At 46.2% G+C, this 20,290-nt stretch overlaps 1 protein-coding gene across 1 annotated transcript; it reads left to right on the top strand.

Moving 5' to 3' along the window:
- plaub (plasminogen activator, urokinase b) lies at window positions 1-20,290 on the top strand. Its single transcript, XM_037544011.1, has 12 exons — window positions 1-75; window positions 2,593-2,700; window positions 2,794-2,842; window positions 3,898-4,002; window positions 4,371-4,533; window positions 6,349-6,446; window positions 7,100-7,162; window positions 8,008-8,197; window positions 8,905-9,056; window positions 13,472-13,612; window positions 17,071-17,219; window positions 18,318-20,290. Exons 2-12 carry the CDS (start codon window positions 2,635-2,637, stop codon window positions 18,510-18,512), a joined length of 1,371 nt encoding a protein of 456 aa, XP_037399908.1. The 5' UTR covers window positions 1-75; window positions 2,593-2,634; the 3' UTR covers window positions 18,513-20,290.

Genomic DNA, 20,290 nt, shown 5'->3' with positions numbered 1-20,290 from the left:
AGGGATAAAAACACGGCTCACTTTCACATCCACGCAGGAAGCCTAACCCAGCTGGAGCTCTGAGCAGGCAGAGAGGTGAGATGATCTTTCATTGTTACCACTTAATCTCTGAGTTAACTGAGGGGATCTACTGCACGGCTCTGCATGAAGAGCAGCAGCTCTCGCCTCTCGACTCATCCCGGCGGTTTGATGTGCTGTAGTTAAAGTGGTTCCATGCTTTGTGTTCTGGGCTGCCTGTTAAAGGTTTGTGGGCTCCCTGAGCTTCTCAGTGCTGCAAAAGCCGTTCATTAATTTTACTCACTGTCATATTTCAGGATTTCTTGAAATGTGTAATAGTCTCTAGTTATTTACATCACCCTAATATCTTGAAACTAGTAAGAAAATATGTAACTGCAGCCTTTTAAAAGTGAATCATTTGAAAATGCATTGTTCTTTACATTGTGTGTAAATTTCATGAAGAATGGACCAAAAGAAACGGTCCAAAGTGACTTGGAAAAAACTCTGGTTCCACTGACTTGCATTAAAAGTACAGTATGTTTTTTCCTTCTCCTGTAACGTTACCGTTTTGGAGATACAAGGTTTTGGTCAGACATCAGCGATAAGCACAATAATGATAATGAGATGCGCTGTGTCAGTTTAAGCCTTTCTCTCACTGAAATATCGCTGCGTCGCTGGAAATCAGAGATTTGAAGTCATCGTGAATCGGGTCCACTCGCTGCCCAGAAAAGTCTTCTGTCATTTCTGTAAACACCACAGCTACAAACAAGCCATTTGCAAAAATGCAGCTTCTGAGAATTTTGGCACTGCAAAGACTTTCCAGTAACATCACACACCACCTCGCAGTCCTTGAAGTTATGGAGTGGAAGAAGAAGCTCCATCCAAAAACCCTGGTTTAATATCATCTACTGACCTATCGACCTGATCAGAGACCCTTCATGCTCGTTTTGACTCATTCCTAAGAGAGATTGTTATTAAAGTAAACGGATTAATCTCATTTATTATTAACGGTTTCACTGGGTGCTTTTTGCTGGTTTGTAATAACTTATAAATTAAACCGTATTAAAGTCAAGCAGGTTATTTAGACTAAAACAATATCATGAGTAAATATTATTGACCATATTAGTGAATGTGTTACTTCGGAGGGGAAAAAAGCCGGAGCCCACTCAACGTGTCTTTGTGCTTGTTGTGATGTCAGCACTCATCATGCGGGGCAGTCGTGGCCTGGAGGTCAGGGAACCGGCTCTGTGACCGGAAAGTCGCCGGTTCGATTCCCAGAGCCAACAGTGACTGAGGTGTCCTTGAGCAAGACACCTAACCCCCAACTGCTCCCCGGGCGCTGTGGATAGGGCTGCCCACCGCTCCGGGCAAGTGTGCTCACTGCCCCCTAGTGTGCGTGTGTGTTCAGTATGTGGTGTTTCACTGCACGGACGGGTTAAACGCAGAGATTTCCCCGTTTGTGGGACTAATAAGGATCACTTAATCAACACTCAAACGTCTCAGGTGTTTAAACCACCTTTGGGCCCAAAGAGTTTAACATGTGCTTTAAGCTTTTATGCTTTTATGCTTTTAACAATAGAAAAACCGTCAAATCATTATAAATATACATAAATAACAAAACTATATTTTTTGCGTGTTAGCTTCTTGGGGCATATCCACTCATGTGGTATCACATTACAGTGAGTCTGTCCTTACAAAGCGTTTATGAAACCCTTTCAGATTAGTTTACTGATGTTTATTAATAATAAGTCCATGTTAAGTTCACTGATACTTTTTAAATCCCACAAACGGGGAAATTCCACCTCCGCATTTAACCCATCCATGAAGTGAAACACCACACACACACTAGTGAGCACACACACACACACTAGGGGGCAGTGAGCACACTTGCCCGGAGCGGTGGGCAGCCCTATCCACGGCACCCGGGGAGCAGTTGGGGGTTCGGTGTCTTGCTCAAGGGCACCTCAGTCATGGACTGTCGGTGCTGGGGATCCCTGACCTCCACCCCACGACTGCATGGGTTATAAACACCTTAAAAACCATCAATAGGCACTTACAGCATAAAAGAAAGGATACCATCTGATAAATATGAATATGTGATGAAGCTGGCAGTCCTAAAATCCAGTTTCAGCCTGTTTTGGAGCTGCTGTAGTGTTTGCCCTAAGCTGAGTTGTTGTCCTTGCAGGCGAGCGAGCAGGTCAACATTATAAGAGTGTGTTTGTCTTTGTTTATTGTGCCATGTTTGTGTCAGGATTGTATTTTACGACTGTAAGCTAAAGTCTGTTTTATCTCGGCACACTCGTGGAGAGGTGTGAATAGTTTTTCACAACATGGGGTCCTCAGCCCTCCCCTTTCACCCCTCATTGCTCGCTACCAGCGCAACACAGAGAGACGACGGAGTCCTGGTTAACCTGATAACAGAGACACGGGAAAACATTGTTTTTGACTTTATTATCTCACAAAAGGCCACCAGGGGGCAGAAAGAGCTTAAACTGGACAAAAGGACAAAAAAAACGCACCTTTATTTGGTGTCCGAGCTTGTGTTTGACTTGACTCACTGCACCGTCCACTCTGTGCATCCTCTCTTTTTTTCAGGCTGTCCAGCTGTGAGAAGAGGTCGCTGTATCGTGGGTCAGGATGAGTTCTGTGCTGACGCTCATCTGTACGTTTCTGGTGCTACAGATGGTCACACACTGCACAGCGGTGAGCAGGACCTGTACAGTCCCTACCGCAGCTCCTCTGCTGACCACACGCACGGCCGAATTTAAACCACACAATCTCTACTTCTTTCTACAGAAAGGCAGAGGGGGGCAGCTGTTCTCCAGAACACTACAGAACCCAAAAGGTGCTGAAACTTTTTCACAAACTCCTTCTGACTGTTTGTTTATCTGCCGTGAAGAAAAAGTTTGGTGGGAAATCAAATGTACTCAAAAAGTTTGCTTCTTTAGTTTTGGCACCGGACCTACGAGGCTGCGTTCACAGCATTTGGCCGACGCTCTCATCCAGAGCGACTTACACAGGGAGGTGAAGGTGGTGTTAGGAGTCTTGCCCAAGGACTCCTATTGATATAGTGTAGGGTGTTTACCCAGCTGTCAGAGACTCTATGACCCCCTCTTACAGTTGGAGTGTGGTTGGTTCCTCGGCGCCTCACGGTTGTTAAAATATGATGCTTTGAAATCAGATGAATCTTTATGAATCACCCTGATTGGCTGATTACACCAATCTGTTAAATGCTTGGTTTAGTGGGTGTGTTTGAGAGGGAAAACGTCCAAACTGCCCTGGACACTGGCCTTCTGCGACCGGCGCTGGGCACCTAACTGAATGAATGAAACTCATTTAGGCCTTTTTCTGTCAGCCAAAATTGCAATATAAATAATATGGTCTGGTATTTAATGAGCCAAACTCCAGTTTTAAATGCGTGAATAAAAAATCCTATTTAGGTAACGTGAATCAAACGAAGTGATGAGCTGTCTGGCTGTTTAGCACAGAGTTTAATGTGTGATTAAATAAATACATAAATACTGCAAATTGCTGGTTTGGCCAAATCTAGCCTTGCATCCCTACCGGTCAGATACAGTAGCCTCATACAGCCGGTGTAGAATTAAAGAAGCAAATTTAAGACGCCAAACGTGTAGATCGACTACATTTGAGTTGAGAGGGAAATGTGTACATTTTTATTTGTTGTGGAACTATCACTTTAAATTTTCCCCATCTGGTGATATACGTGTCATATGGATGGCTGGTAATGATTGTGTATGATCTGCTCTGTCTGTGTTTATGCGTCTGGATATGTGGGTGTAATTGTGTTTATGAAGTTGTGGTTGTGTATATCTGATTGTGGCTTTGTTTACATGTTTTGTGTGTGTGTGTGTGTGTGTGTGTGTGTGTGTGTGTGTGTAGTTCCGCATTGTCTGAATGGGGGCACATCAGTCTCCGCTCTCTTCACAGGACGGCACATGTTTTGTTTGTGTCCTGATGGCTTCAGCGGCTCCTCCTGTGAGATTGGTACGCAAATCGTTTATACTCCGTCAGCATGTTCGTCAAAGCGGAAATTTGTTGGAAAATCAAGAAAACAGTTTCACTTGCGCTTCGAGGCCAATGTGGCTTCATAGCAATTAGAATGGTGCTAACTGCAGGCCTAAATGATCACACTCACCTCAAACTAACTGGAGGTGTTCAGTGTCTCTACTAGACTTGATTCTGTGCTTTCTGACACTGTAGGACTCACATGGACTAAAACGCTTTACATAGCTACAAACACTGGCAGCCCCCTGAATTTCTCTCTGCTCTCATTGTGTGTTGTATTTGTTCTGTTGTGTGTGTGTGTGTGTGTGTGTGTGTGTGTGTGTGTGTGTGTGTGTGTGTGTGTGTAGATGACTCTGAGTCCTGTATCATTGGTATGGGTCTGCGGTACCGGGGCCCTGTGGCTCAGACGGAGAGGGGGCGAAAATGTATGGAATGGGATCCGGAAAGCAGCCTGAGCGTGTTTGGTTCAGACAGCAGGGCTTTGGGTCTGGGACGACACAACCGCTGCAGGCAAGTCGCTCAGACTGTGTGAGCTGCACTGTAACAGACTGGTTTCTCTCAGTAATAGACCTCTGTAGTCGGCGTCACGCTGTGTTAGGAGCCCTCAGTATACACAGTGTGGACAAAAGTACTGGGACACACCTCTTAATCATTGAATTCAGGTGTTTCCTTGAGCCTCATTGCCACAGGTGTGTTAATCAAGCAGCTGGCCCTGCAGTCTGCCTTTACACACATTAGGGAAAGAATGGGTCTAAGGAGCCACTGAATTCCAGCGTGGTGCTGTAATAGGATGCCACTGTTACAATAAGTCAGTTCGCGGCATTTCTGCCCTCCTAGTTTTTCCATGATCAGCTGTAAGTGGTATTATTGAAGTGGAAGTGTTTAGGAAGCACAGCAACTCGCAAAGTGTCAGACCATGTAAAGTTACAGGGCGGGTCACCGAGCGCTGAAGAGCAGAGAGCATAAAGTTCCAAACCTCCTCTGGGATCAACATCAGCACAAAAACTGAGCGCCAGGAGCTTCACATCATGGGTTTTCATGGCCGAGAAAGCCTTACATCACCAACCACAATGCCAAGCGTCAGATGGAGTGGGAAACCCATGGAGTAAGTTTGGTGGAGGAGGGATGATGCTATGGGGTTCAACTCCATCCAACACCTTTGGGATGAATTAGAACGGGGATTGTGAGCCAGACCCTCTCATCCAACATCAGTGTCTGACCTCACAAAGGGGGACCAACTCCATATTAATGCCAATGGATGTAGAACAGGATTCATAAAAGCAAGTGTTGGTGTGATGTGTAGGCGTCCCAATATTTTTGTCTGTATAGTGTATGAGAGAAGTGATTGAATTGCCTCCATCGTTTGTCCTGCACACATTTTCCCTCCAAGTGTTGCTGGATCCTCTGGACTTTGAGGTCTGGTATTTGGGTGGTGGGTCATTCTCAGCACTGCAGTGACACTGATGTGGTGGTGGTGTGTTAGTGTGTGTTATGCTGGTACGAGTGGATCAGACACAGCAGTGCTGCTGGAGTTTTTAAACACTGTGTCCACTCACTGTCCACTCTATTAGACACTCCTACCTTGTTGGTCCACCTTGTAGATGTAAAGTCAGAGACGACAGCTCATCTGCTGCTGCACAGTTTGTGTTGGTCATCCTCTAGTCCTTCATCAGTGGTCACAGGACGCTGCCCACAGGACGCTGCCCACAGGACGCTGTTGGATGGAGATTTTTGGTTGGTGGACTATTCTCAGTGACACTGAGGGGTTTAAAAACTCCAGCAGCACTGCTGTGTCTGATCCACTCAGACCAGCACAACACACTCTAACACACCACCACCACGTCAGTGTTACTGCAGTGCTGAGAATGACCCACCACCCAAATAGCACCTGCTCTGTGAGGGTCCATGGGGGTCCTGACCACTGAAGAACAGGGTAACAGAGTATCAGAGAAACAGATGGACTACAGTCTGTAACTGTAGAACTACAGAGAGCAGCTATACGGTCAGTGGAGCTGATAAAGTGGACAGTGAGCGTAGAAACGAGGAGGTGGTCAGAACGTTCTGGCTGATATGTGTATATAGTAGATACACTATATTTCCAAAAGTTTTCACTCCCCCATCCAAATCACTGAATTCAGGTGTTCCAGTCACTTCCGTGGCCACAGGTGTATAAAGCCGAGCCCCTCGGCCTGCAGACTGCTTCTACAGACATTAGTGAAAGAATGAGTCGCTCTCAGGAGCTCAGAGAATTCCAGCGTGGTGCCGTGATCGGGCGGTGGAATTTCGGTGGAATTAAAGATTAAACAGGTGTTTTTATTCCCACAGAAACCCAGACTACAGCAGGAAGCCCTGGTGCTTCGTACAGGGGAAGTACGGTAGAGTTAAAGAGTACTGCAGTATTCCACACTGCAACACAGAGCCTGGTGAGAATCCCTCCATCCCTCCACTCTCTCTCTCTCTCTCTCTCTCTCTCTCTCTCTCTCTCTCTCTCTCTCTCTCTCTCTCTCTCTCTCCTTTTTCTCCTCCATCCCTCCATTTTCTACCTCTGTTCCTGCGTTCTCTCTTATTTTCTATCCCCATATCCCTCAATCTCTGCATCATTCTGTTCTCTCTATCCCTCCATTCTGTCCATCCTTCCTTTCAATCTCTCTATCCTCTCAGTCTCTCTGTCCCTCCATCCATTTATTCCTCCATTATCTACCTCCATCCCCGCATTACCTTCTTCCTTCCCTCCATTCTTTATTTCATTATCTACTTCTGTCACCACTTTCTCTCTATTCTCTACCTCCATCCCTCAATCCTCTACCTCTGTTCCTCCATTCTGTTTATTCTTTACAGCTATCCCTTTAGTCTCTACCTCCGTCCCTGCATTCCCTCCATTCTTTACCCCATGTTCCTCATTTTCTCATTTCTTTTTTTCTATCCCATCCCTCCTTTCTCTCCCACTGTAATATTGCATTAACTTGTCTGTGTCACTAATAACTCTCACACTCACTCTCTTTCTCTCTCTCTTTCTCTCTCTCTTTCTCTCTCTCTCTCTCTCTCTCTCTCTCTCTCTCTCTCTCTCTCCCTTCAGCCCCACCAGCCCCACCAGCCCCACCAGCCCCACCACTGTCTCCCACCAGCAGCTCAGACTCAGGTGAGTTTAGCACACGAGTGATTTTACTCAGGTGAGATTCTCAGTCCAATGGAGGTCAGACTCAAGTTGTATTTAGACCCAGTCTCATTTCTCCTTTTCACCCCTACCCCTTGTTTTGGAGTGTCCCCCCTTGTTCCTGAGCTACAGGGCAGTGGTTGAGATCTTCCTCTGAAATGAGCCCCTCTAATAAAAGAGCTTCACTTCATTAACAGCTACTAGCGCCGCTCTGTAGGCGACCCTGCCCGTCTGCAGGGACAGCAGAGGAGGGGAAAGTTCAGCTCCTCACTGCTGGGCTTTAGTTACATTTAGGGATCAGACGCCTTCAAAGAGGGGGGCAATTATTTGTGTGATGTGAAGCTGAAGTCAGAGATTCTCCCGTTCCACCTTAAATGGAGCAGCAGGTACATTCAGGCATCAGAGCTGCTGGACTATTTCCCTGACAGCAAGAGGATAGTGGACCACACCTAGACGAGAACACACAGAATATAGGGGTTGTGCTCAGTGGTAGGGGGAGGGGTGAAATGTGACTGGGCCTAAAGCTCAGGTGAGATTAGGACTCAAGTGTGTTTAACAGGCAGGTGAGATTAAGAGTCCTCTCCCTAAAGAGGTTTACACTTCAGGGCAGATTAAGACTCCAGTCAGATTATCATATATATCATATATTGTCATATACAGATCATCACATCATGTCCAATAAGGTTTAGACTCAGGTGTCATTAAGACTCATTAAGACTCCAATGAGGTTTTGATTTAGGCGAGATTAAGACTTCTGTAGGATTTAACCGCAGGTGAGATTAAGTCTCAGTCTCTGGATTTGTGGTGTAAGTGTGTTGTTGCTGTCGAAGGCTGGCGTTGTGGTGAACGTCCTGCACTGAGGTTAAAGATCGTGGGCGGCTCTCTGAGCACAGTGGAGCTTCACCCCTGGATGGCCACAGTGTTCTGGAGATCATCGGATCAGAGCAGAGTGTTCCGCTGTGCTGGGAGCCTCATCGCCTCCTGCTGGGTTCTCACGGCAGCGCACTGCTTTCCTGACGGGTAGGAGCCAACCTTCATGTTTAATACGCATCAAAATACATCAGCGTATAGAATTTATCCATTTTTTCTGGTGTTTAGGTTGATAATGTTGACCTCATGTATTTTTGGTATCTTCAGAACATTTTCCTGAGTTGTACATAAATGTACACACTGCAAATAACGGTTACAGATTAAATCAAATGTCTACAGCCTAATCATCATCATCATCGTCGTCATCGTTGACCGCTTAATCCAGATAGGGTCGCAGCAGCAGTTGGGCATGCCGTCCTTTTCAGCCTAATCAGTGACTTCTAAAGTTAAGCTGTGTCAAAAGAAAAAAAAGAAAAAATGACCACCGAAACTGGTCTTGTTGACCACAGGGTTATGCTAAGAAACAAGTCGGAATCTCGGGAATAGAAAGTTTCCGACTGTGTTCACTTTTAGGTTGTGAGCTTCTGCAGTTGTATAGAAAAGTGTGAATACCTCCAAATGACACGTTTTAATGCTTTTTCTGCCCTTTTTTATTAGACCAAACAAAAAAACATAAAAGTAAAAAATTAATGTTTCCGATAGGGAAAAAAAATGATGTTTCAAATGTTTTTATCAAGGATATTTTAGTTTTAAATGTATTAAAATGGCCCAAAAAATATTTACAGCATTTCAGAGAGTATGAATAGCCACAGCACTCGCTTCTGTCCTGTTAGTTCTGTTTTATCTGTTTTCTGCAGTGCTGACACTGATGTCTGTAGGCTGTGGGTGGTCCTGGGGAAGGCCGCCCTGAATGAAACGGACCAGAGGAAAGAGCAGGAGTTCGGAGTGACGGAGCTCCACACGCATGAAAACTTTGACATCATTGACGACAGCTTCAACAACGACATCGGTAACCCCGCCCACACCTCCTCAAAGATGGAGCAAACCACAGTTGGGGTCATCCCTACGTTCACACAGTCCTTTAGTCACCCACTGAAATTTATAGGGAACTGCCCCAGCCGTGTGTATGTAAAGGGGATAATCATGTTTTCATACAAGCAACATAAACATCTCTGCTGCAAACAGACGCTCGAACTTTGATTTTAGCTCCTACCGCTCAGTACATTCCACCCAAAATGAGGGGCAGTCACGGTGGGTTCACGGTGACAGACAGAGGGTCAGTTTAACAAAAAAATTCTGATTAATCAGTGAAAGCAAAGTTAATTCATGATAATTCTGTGTTATAATAAATATATTTTCTAACCAAACTGCATTATACATTACCATCTATAAGACAGACAGACAGACAGACAGACAGACACATCAAGTCTGTGAGTCAAACAATGAATGACAACAAATAAAACATCACACAGTTGAATTTGAATATTGTTTGTGAATAACTGCAGGTTTACCAGCTGATATCAATTTCATTAATAATCGTATTTAAAACCCAAATACTGACGTCTGAAAGACACTAATAAAAACTTCAGATCGTTTCTCGTTTTCAGTTTAAAATCTGTGTAAACTGGAGCTGAAAGACTGAATGTGCTTTATTAGTCTGACCCCGTGGTGTGGAGGCTGGACTGAAGGAGTCTGAGCTGTAACGCTGTGTAAGAACTGACCCCGCGGTGCGGAGGCCGGACTGAAGGAGTCTGAGCTGTAACGCTGTGTGAGAACTGACCCCGCGGTGCGGAGGCCGGACTGAAGGAGTCTGAGCTGTAACGCTGTGTAAGAACTGACCCCGCGGTGCGGAGGCCGGACTGAAGGAGTCTGAGCTGTAACGCTGTGTAAGAACTGACCCCGTGGTGTGGAGGCTGGACTGAAGGAGTCTGAGCTGTAACGCTGTGTAAGAACTGACCCCGCGGTGCGGAGGCTGGACTGAAGGAGTCTGAGCTGTAACGCTGTGTAAGAACTGACCCCGCGGTGCGGAGGCCGGACTGAAGGAGTCTGAGCTGTAACGCTGTGTAAGAACTGACCCCGCGGTGCGGAGGCCGGACTGAAGGAGTCTGAGCTGTAACGCTGTGTGAGAACTGACCCCGCGGTGCGGAGGCTGGACTGAAGGAGTCTGAGCTGTAACGCTGTGTGAGAACTGACCCCGCGGTGCGGAGGCTGGACTGAAGGAGTCTGAGCTGTAACGCTGTGTGAGAACTGACCCCGCGGTGCGGAGGCCGGACTGAAGGAGTCTGAGCTGTAACGCTGTGTGAGAACTGACCCCGCGGTGCGGAGGCCGGACTGAAGGAGTCTGAGCTGTAACGCTGTGTAAGAACTGACCCCGCGGTGCGGAGGCCGGACTGAAGGAGTCTGAGCTGTAACGCTGTGTAAGAACTGACCCCGCGGTGCGGAGGCTGGACTGAAGGAGTCTGAGCTGTAACGCTGTGTGAGAACTGACCCCGCGGTGCGGAGGCCGGACTGAAGGAGTCTGAGCTGTAACGCTGTGTAAGAACTGACCCCGCGGTGCGGAGGCCGGACTGAAGGAGTCTGAGCTGTAACGCTGTGTAAGAACTGACCCCGCGGTGCGGAGGCTGGACTGAAGGAGTCTGAGCTGTAACGCTATGTAAGAACTGACCCCGTGGTGCGGAGGCCGGACTGAAGGAGTCTGAGCTGTAACGCTGTGTAAGAACTGACCCCGCGGTGCGGAGGCTGGACTGAAGGAGTCTGAGCTGTAACGCTGTGTGAGAACTGACCCCGCGGTGCGGAGGCTGGACTGAAGGAGTCTGAGCTGTAACGCTGTGTGAGAACTGACCCCGCGTTGCGGAGGCTGGACTGAAGGAGTCTGAGCTGTAACGCTGTGTGAGAACTGACCCCGCGGTGCGGAGGCTGGACTGAAGGAGTCTGAGCTGTAACGCTGTGTGAGAACTGACCCCGCGGTGCGGAGGCTGGACTGAAGGAGTCTGAGCTGTAACGCTGTGTGAGAACTGACCCCGCGGTGCGGAGGCCGGACTGAAGGAGTCTGAGCTGTAACGCTGTGTAAGAACTGACCCCGTGGTGTGGAGGCCGGACTGAAGGAGTCTGAGCTGTAACGCTGTGTAAGAACTGACCCCGCGGTGCGGAGGCTGGACTGAAGGAGTCTGAGCTGTAACGCTGTGTGAGAACTGACCCCGCGGTGCGGAGGCTGGACTGAAGGAGTCTGAGCTGTAACGCTGTGTGAGAACTGACCCCGAGGTGCGGAGGCAGGACTGAAGGAGTCTGAGCTGTAACGCTGTGTGAGAACTGACCCCGCGGTGCGGAGGCTGGACTGAAGGAGTCTGAGCTGTAACGCTGTGTGAGAACTGACCCCGCGGTGCGGAGGCTGGACTGAAGGAGTCTGAGCTGTAACGCTGTGTGAGAACTGACCCCGTGGTGCGGAGGCCGGACTGAAGGTGTCTGAGCTGTAACGCTGTGTGAGAACTGACCCCCTGTTGCGGAGGCCGGACTGAAGGAGTCTGAGCTGTAACGCTGTGTGAGAACTGACCCCATGGTGCGGAGGCTGGACTGAAGGAGTCTGAGCTGTAACGCTGTGTGAGAACTGACCCCGCGTTGCGGAGGCCGGACTGAAGGAGTCTGAGCTGTAACGCTGTGTGAGAACTGACCCCGCGGTGCGGAGGCTGGACTGAAGGAGTCTGAGCTGTAACGCTGTGTGAGAACTGACCCCGCGGTGCGGAGGCTGGACTGAAGGAGTCTGAGCTGTAACGCTGTGTGAGAACTGACCCCGTGGTGCGGAGGCCGGACTGAAGGTGTCTGAGCTGTAACGCTGTGTGAGAACTGACCCCGCGTTGCGGAGGCCGGACTGAAGGAGTCTGAGCTGTAACGCTGTGTGAGAACTGACCCCGTGGTGCGGAGGCTGGACTGAAGGAGTCTGAGCTGTAACGCTGTGTGAGAACTGACCCCGCGTTGCGGAGGCCGGACTGAAGGAGTCTGAGCTGTAACGCTGTGTGAGAACTGACCCCGCGGTGCGGAGGCTGGACTGAAGGAGTCTGAGCTGTAACGCTGTGTGAGAACTGACCCCGCGGTGCGGAGATGTGGCCAGAAACTCAGGCTGCTTGACCTTCGTTAACAACGTAAAACGTCCATGTTGAAATGGGCTCCGTGTTAGGCTCCCTGCCCCATAGCCAAGGGCAAGTGTGTCCCTATTAGAAAATCTGCTCCTCCTTGTCTCTTGTGTGACCTCTAATGACCACAGAGTGCAAAACATGGCCTTAGGAGCTTCTTCGGTCTCCTTACTGTATCCTAATGAGGTTTGCTGTTTTACAGTGAGAAGAAACAAGTATTCAGAAATAGTTTTTATTATTGGACATATTTCCACTGATATATACACTTCAAATTTACATCGTATCTAATTTTGTACTCTAACTATGAACGAGAAAGCATGTGTTCATAAACATAAACAAATAAATCTTTATCTGTATTAAAATATATGATATATTTAAATGTTTAAAATGGAAATAAATCAAGTTCTCACATTAATGATAAAAAATTATAATGTTCTTGTGCAAATTTTATCTGTTGTCATTATGAAAGATGTTTTTCCGTAGTTTGGAAAGATTTTACACAGCACGTTGCAGTGATGGTGAAGATGAAGAACCTGCCTAAATTCTTAAGAAGAACATTATTAAATTACACTCAAATGGTCCGTATTAATTATGCAGTAATATGGCACTGTTGTCTATAAACATGGACATATTGTAGTGTTAATATAGCTAAAAACATCTTTATAGACAACAAATGAAGGTTCTGCTCAGGTACATTTTCCGTTTATCAAGGTACAAACAGTGTAGATGTTCCCTCAGAGGTTCTCCAGTGGTTATAAGGTCTGATTGTGGAGCTTAAATCAGTTCCTCCAGGTGAAAAGTTGGTATTTGTTCCTTTTCATAACCGAATGATTTAAAACAGAGCAGTAGAGTAAAAGCCTGGAGTCGAGGCGAGGCGGGGTGTGTGGAGTCAGTCCAGCTTAGAACAGATCATTTCAGTGGATTATGGTTCAGTTATGTTCCCTGACTGAAGGCACTGAGATGGAGCCCTGAGGGAACCACCCCAGTGATGAGAGGGGGACTGACCCAGAGACAGTCTAGAACCTTTATTTCAGTCTCACAGCGGTGGGGTTAGGGTTAGGATTTGGACCAGGGTGAGGGTTGGGTTTAGGTTTTGGGTTGAGGTAAGGTTTGGGTTAGATTTAGTGCCAGCTTTAGAGTTAAAGAGAATTATGGTTTAAGTTTAAGTTATGGTTTAATTATTATTTAGTTTAATGTAATTTGAAAGTAAATGAAGAATGTACAAAGCATCTAAAGTGGACTAGACAGTAGAAGAACGTGGAAACACCCTAAAACATAGAAATGTGTGTGTGAATAGCATTGCTGAGGATCAGTGGTCCGGATGGTGCCTGTGCGGTAGAGTCCAACTCCGTGAGGACAGTGTGTGTCGCTGCTCCTGATTCCACACTTCCAGACGGAACTTCCTGCGAGATTGCTGGATACGGGAAAGAAGAGCAAGGTACGATCAGAGAACTTATATTGAGGAGAATTCCCACTCTGTAATGTCATCCGGGTTTCTCAAACACTAGGGGGCGCTCCTGAGTAAGCCCAAAATGAACGGGTTGAGATGGAGAATTTGAGTAAAATCAGTTTATAAATGCTTATAAAGTTTATAAATTAAGTAAAAGAATTCCTTCATTTCCTGAACAGCGCAAAACATTTTAACACCGCTGTTTTATTTAAGAGCTTTTAAACTCGAGTTACAGGAGTTTAAAACAGCGCCTCATGTGCGTTCATGACGTCAGAGAGCACGAACTGCCAATCAGCTGCTCCGCTCGCCAACCAATCAGCACTCAGTAGCAGTAAAGCCCCGCCTCCTGCTGCCCAAAACCTGTTTACTGTAGAATAAAGGAAACACACAGGTGAGATTTCTCTGCTGTTTTAGTGAAACTCGTCCTTCTACTTTCTAAAATGAAAGTTCTTTAGATTAGAGACTATTTTAACTTTTCGTTTTTAGCCATTAAGCTCCATGTATTCCCATTTATTCCCATTTACTAGCTTACGGGCGCCCTCTGCTCTGTTTAGAAGTCCTGTTTTTAATGTAACGGGAGAAATAGGAAGAGGCCAAATGCCTCGTGAAACCAGCTCTGGTACAATCATGTCATTCCCAGCTGCTGGTCATCCAGTCATTTCAATTCAAGGCCTTCAGTTCAAGTCATAAATATTTAAACTTAGTTCTACCATCTCTATAGGATTCTAGTGGTTTGTGGGTGTTTTTTTCACTCTAGATTAAACACCGACATTTGAAGCTTCTATAAGTCATTCCATGTTTTACTTGAAGCTTGTGACAGATTTTTTAGCACATTTTACCTTGTGGCGGTTTCACAGTGGCTCTTTCATTATTGAGCTCTGCAGTGCAAAATATGGTATTGTGTCCAGTGATATGATCATAAATCTACTCAATATATCTAATACTTCCCATTTTTACATGGTTGTGCACTTATTATGAGATTGTCTGGCTTATTTCTAGACAGTTTTACTTGTTTTAGGTCATTTTATCAAGTAAAATTATTTCACTGCGCTGGCAGATAATTTTGCATTGGTTTTAATCACAATTATCTGCCAAGGTCGTGTGATAAATCTACTTTAAAAATTACTTGATACAAGTATATATTGCTAGAAACAGGTTACATCATTTTTAATTAAGCTTACATTAGTCTCTACAGGATAAATATTCGATTTGTTGACTATATATAAGATCATTTTACTTGCCAAGTGTTTTTGCAGTATTTCCTTGTATTCCTTGTATTTCACCAACAGGTCAGGACTTCTTTTCAGCTCCTGAAGTCCTAACCAGTAGGAGAGCTTGCTTAGCTATATCTACACACTTAATATGATGGTTCTTGCAAGTGTTCTTCAGTAAAGAAAGCGGTTCTATATAGAACCAAGAACCCTTTGCATGACACTTGCCCGGAGCGGTGTGCAGCCCTATCCACAGCACCCGGGGAGCAGTTGGGGGTTAGGTGTCTTGCTCAAGGACACCTCAGTCATGGACTGTCGGCTCCGGGGATGGAACCAGCGACCTTCTGGTCACAGGGCCGGTTCTCTAACCTCCAGCCCGCGACTGCCCCCATGAAAGCGTTCTTTAGATTGGTGTAGAATGTGCTGTAGGTGGTTCTATACAGAATGTTTTTGAAAAGTGTTCTATGTTGCCCCAAAACGGTTCTTCTATCGCTACAGTCTTGACACATGACAAAAACCCTTTTGGTGCTACATAGAACCCTTTTCAAAAAGGTTCTATATAGAGCCATCTACAGCACATTCTCCATCAACGAGAAGAACCTTTTCACGATGCAAAGAACCTTTTGATCGCAGAAAGGGTCCTTTGAGTGTTCATGGCTCTACATAGAACTGTTTTCTTCACTGAAAACCTTGTAAGAACCGTCATTTTTAAGAGTCTACCTAGATACCACTGAGAGAACCAATTCTGGATTCATCAATTTTCCACTGGGTGTTTCAAGAATTTGACTCTTTTATTTCCATCCTATTCTGAACTACTTAACAGCGAAGCGAGAGCAGCACTCTAATATTTGCAGAGGTTAAATAAATGACTCTGTTGAATAAAAATGAACAGAAACATTACAGATATGAATTTTAGTTCCCAGAAATCATTAGGCTTCTCTGAAGGCCGAGAGGGCCGAGAGGACTCCGCTGTGTGTGGAATATATTTTGATAGAAAGCCTACAGCCTTACATTATTTTAATTTTGCTCTATTTTATTTTTTTTTATTTTTATTTTTTTTTTATTTTCTTTCCCTACAGTTAGATATCTGTTCATGAAGTCTGTGTGCTCAGACGTGCCTACTGCGTATGTTCATTGAGGGTTATAATAAACTCCCCGGACAAAAAAGTTAGTCACCTTGCGTGTTTAAGGTGGTGGTAATTTCAGGCTCCTGCAGATGGAGCTGCACAAGGATGATCAGGCGGGAATGTGCAGCGGGATTCATAGATTGAGAAAAGGTGGTACAGTGAAGTGAGTGTGTCATTCAATGTGTGGGAAATGGGTCAAAAAGCAGACGTTAATGATTGCCAAAAAAGGAGTGATTGCATTTGGGCGCCAAAGGCCACAGCGTGAAGGAAGTAGCTGAATTTGCAGGTGTATCGAAGCGTACGGTCATACGGGTCGACCAGCAGTGGCAGAAATCCCAGCCTACAGAAAATCCTCATCAGAATTGTGGCTGAAAGACGAAACTGATGGACAGGGACCACCAGCGTGTTTCACGGCTTATGAATAAAAATCGCTTCCAGGCAAGAATTGCTTCTAGAAGTCAATGCAGGTTCTTCACAACCAAATTCTGAAAGAACTCTCAGCAGGGAACCGCATACTATGAACATATGCAGCAGAGCGGCACTCAAAAGGCCTTTGCTCAGAGTTTCCCAGTTACAGTGGACAAAGAGACTCAAAAACTGGACTGGTCATGACTGGAAACGTGTTATCTGGTCAGATGAATCTGGTTTCTGCCTGTGTGTGAACGATGCCTTTGCTCATCATCTCACTGAGGAGCATAACATTCCTATTCCTGTATTCCAAAATTCCAACAGCCTTCTCAGGGCTGCAAATGTGACTGATTGGCTTGATGAACGCTCAGCAGTGTTTACACATCTGGACTGACCCGCAGAATCCCCAGATTTGAATCCAAGTAAGTAATCAACAAGTAAGATGCCAGGGAAGGATCCGATGAAGTCTGGCCGAACTGCGCACTTATTTGATGCAAGAGTGGCTGAACATCCAGAAACTGGTCCAGTTTGTGTCAAATCGATTTGCAGCTGATATTCATGCTCATGGAGGTATTACAGGCTATTAGGTACGTGCCACAGGTGGCAAATTTTTTGTCCGGTGAGCTTATCAGGGTTTAGGTCATGTGCTTGTACGTGTGCATGAGCTGCTATTTACAATTACACTCCTTGCGCGTTTCAGGGTTGTGGTATAACTCTCAGTATCTCAGAGAGGGAAAAGTCAACCTGCTGCCACAGGATTTATGTTCCAGCAAGAGGTACTATGGCAACATGATCACCGAAAACATGCTGTGTGCTGGAGCTCCAGATTGGAGTGTGGACGCCTGTAAGGTCAGTGTGTCGAGTCATTTCTAGCAGCATCTGTGACCCATATCGTACAGACCTGTAACTCTCGTTGGTGTACAGTTAGAGACCGAAGCTCATCTGATGATGCACAGTTTGTGTTAGTCATCCGCTCGTCCACTGGTGTCCGATCTTATCTGCAAAGGGCCGGTTTGCTGCTGGCTTTCATTCCAAATAAGCAGGAGTGCACCTGATTCCACTTGTTCAATCAGTTGGCCTGTCTTCAGAGAACTGACCGTGTGAGCTTCTGCTTTGTTGAAGTGAAAACCTGCCGCCCATGAGATCGGACCCCTCATTAACAGCTACCAGCGCCGCTCTGTAGGCGACCCTGCCCGTCTGCAGGGACAGCAGAGGAGGGGAAAGTTCAGCTCCTCACTGCTGGGCTTTAGTTACATTTAGGGATCAGATGCCTTCAAAGAGGGGGCAGTTATTTATTATCACCCCCCCTAATTCTTCAGTGATATGAAGCTGAAGTCAGAGATTCTCCAGGTTCTTGTTTGAATTTACCCGTTCCACCTTAAATGTAACCAGAGTGTAGCTGATGCACCATTTAAGCAAACTACTAGTGATTTTGTGTGCTTGTTATGAAGAAAACAACCATAATACACTGAAATAACATTAAACTAAGATAATATGATGGTTATCGGAATTTTTAACAGAGAAAATTCTCACATTTGTGGGTCTTCTGCCGGTTTTTCTGTTTTCTCTGTTTTGAGTCTCTGAAACATCTCCGTTTGGAGGGTCATGTAGCCCCAACACTTCACCCCACCCCTCTATCTCAACAAGAATCGGGACCCCCCACACTTAGACGAGAACGCACAGAACAGAGGGGTAGGGCTGAGAGGTATTGGCGAGAGGTGAAATGGGATTGGGCCCAAGTCTGGCTAGTTAACCATCTTATAACCAAGAGGTGGTGTTTGTGATGGAGCCATTGAGGTTGTAGTGTGGGCTGTTCTAGACAAAAGTCCAGGGCTAGTTTAATTCCCAGCCCTCTATACACCTTTATAGTTTTATAGCTACAGTCCAGGAAATGGAGACACTGCAGACATACAGGACGTTGACTGATGAACTCCTTGTTTGATGCAGGGGGACTCTGGTGGTCCGTTGGTGTGCAGTGTGAACGACAGCCTGTTCCTGTACGGAGTGGTGAGTTGGGGTGAAGGATGTTCCAGAGAGTTCCGACCTGGGGTTTATACAAGAGTCTCTAAATACAACCACTGGATCCAGCAGAAAACGGGCCAGATCCCAAACACTGCGACATCTCATCACCTGCAGGAGTGACCCGCACCTCCACACACTCCACACACAGCATTTCTGAAAGAGAATGTGTATCAGTTTAAACAGTATTCCCCTTTACTTTCTCCACCAATTGTACAGGGAGGTTCACTCGAAAGAGGCCCCGAATATTCTGTAATAACTCCCTCTAGGACGAAGCAATCTGAACCAAACAATGTGCAAAGAGCTCCTCAGTACATGGAGCTTCGAATAAGCTGGGATGCCCCTGCATCGGAGCGATGGGGTAGGCGCTGGACAGCCGTCGCAATGTTTAACCTCTCTAATGCTTTCCGATACCACAAAATACACTGCATCGAAATGTGTCTGGCAGAAAGTAGAGATCACTTCCAGCATTGCAGGTAATGCAGTCGATCAAGGCATGTAGAGCAGTTTTTGGTGCAGATGGTTTCATCCTAACAGGAGTTACAGCAGAATATTCGGGGCCTCTTTCGAGTGAATCTCCCTGTAGTTAATTAGTCAAGCCATGTTTAGTGCCTGCAGTTTGTTTCTTTGGTTTTGCACTGGGACTATAAGTGGGCTTGAGCTGGTTGGCAATAGTATCATCAATCACCGACAGTTTCCAACTGTGTCGATGTGATGTTAGTCCAAGTCCTGAATCAGTCCTAATGTGTCTTCTGGGTCTAGAACATTCAGCATTTTTCTTACCCGTGGTCATACTTGTGTAACCGATAAAGCCGTGCTGCAGCCTTCCACACACGGAATGGCTTTTCTCACCAAACACGAAAGGGGGGCTTAGAAGGCTTTTAGGGTTTGATTACGTCAGTCATTAAAAACGAGAAAGATGTGGGGCAACCGTCTAAGCGTTGGCTCTGTCACCAGGAGATCACGAGTTCAGTCCCTGGTGATGCTACAGCTGTCCGTGGTCGGGAGACCAAGAGAGCTGTCCTCTCTTTCTCTGGGTGGTCAGAATGGACCCCCCCTGCCATCACTCAGCTCGATGCTAGTCTATTAATTGACGTGACAGGTCTGGCGGTTAGTGTTCTTCTCTGAGAGCGTTCAGCTGTCCATAGACATTGCGTTCGTGGCAGATGCTTCCCAGGAATCGGAGGAAGCCTGCGCTGTCTTTCGCCCTCCTAGCACTGGTGGTGTCGTGTGATTGAGGGAGCCCTAACTAATTGGATACGTCTGAATTGAGGAGAAAATTGGAAATATTGGAATTGGCAATAGCTATAGCTTCCTTTAGTCTATTTCACAGAGTTAAAATTTAATCATTTCACTATTTTAACGAGGCCTACAATAAACCTACAATACAAACTGTGAAACCACTAAACCACCCCAGAACATCATCCCTGCTGACCGCTGGGGTGTAGGCTTCCGTTACCTGTTAGCTTCGTTAGTGTATCGTCCGTTCACGCTCGGTCCTGGTCGTTCTGTTTGCCTTTTTTCTTGGTTTTCTAGTGCTGTGTGTGTTTTTGTTTATCTGCCGTGTGCTTTTGTTTTCTTGTGACATGTGCTTTTGTTGTCTTGTTGGCTCCTCCCCTGTCCTGCACCTGTTCTTTGTCTCCCAGCCCCGCCCCCTCATTGGTCTCAGGTGTTTCTCGTTTTCTGTTGGTATTTATACCCCTGTGGTTGCTCAGTCCCTTCGTCTTGCATTGTGTGTCTATATATTCTGTTGCTTGTTTCCCCTCGTTGTTGGTTTTGTTTCTTGTTTGATTCTTGTTTACTTTGTTGTGCCGTATAATGGATTTGTCTGTCCCCCTCACCTCTGTTGCTGTGTTTTTAAAATCTGACTCGTGTTTTAATAAAATCAACTCGCACTTGCA

The sequence above is a fragment of the Pygocentrus nattereri genome, chromosome 13 (assembly GCF_015220715.1).
Source record: "Pygocentrus nattereri isolate fPygNat1 chromosome 13, fPygNat1.pri, whole genome shotgun sequence".
In the NCBI taxonomy this organism is placed as follows: Eukaryota; Metazoa; Chordata; class Actinopteri; order Characiformes; family Serrasalmidae; genus Pygocentrus; species Pygocentrus nattereri.
Note: the sequence above shows the minus strand (reverse complement) of the source record. Positions and strands in the feature narration are given on the sequence as shown.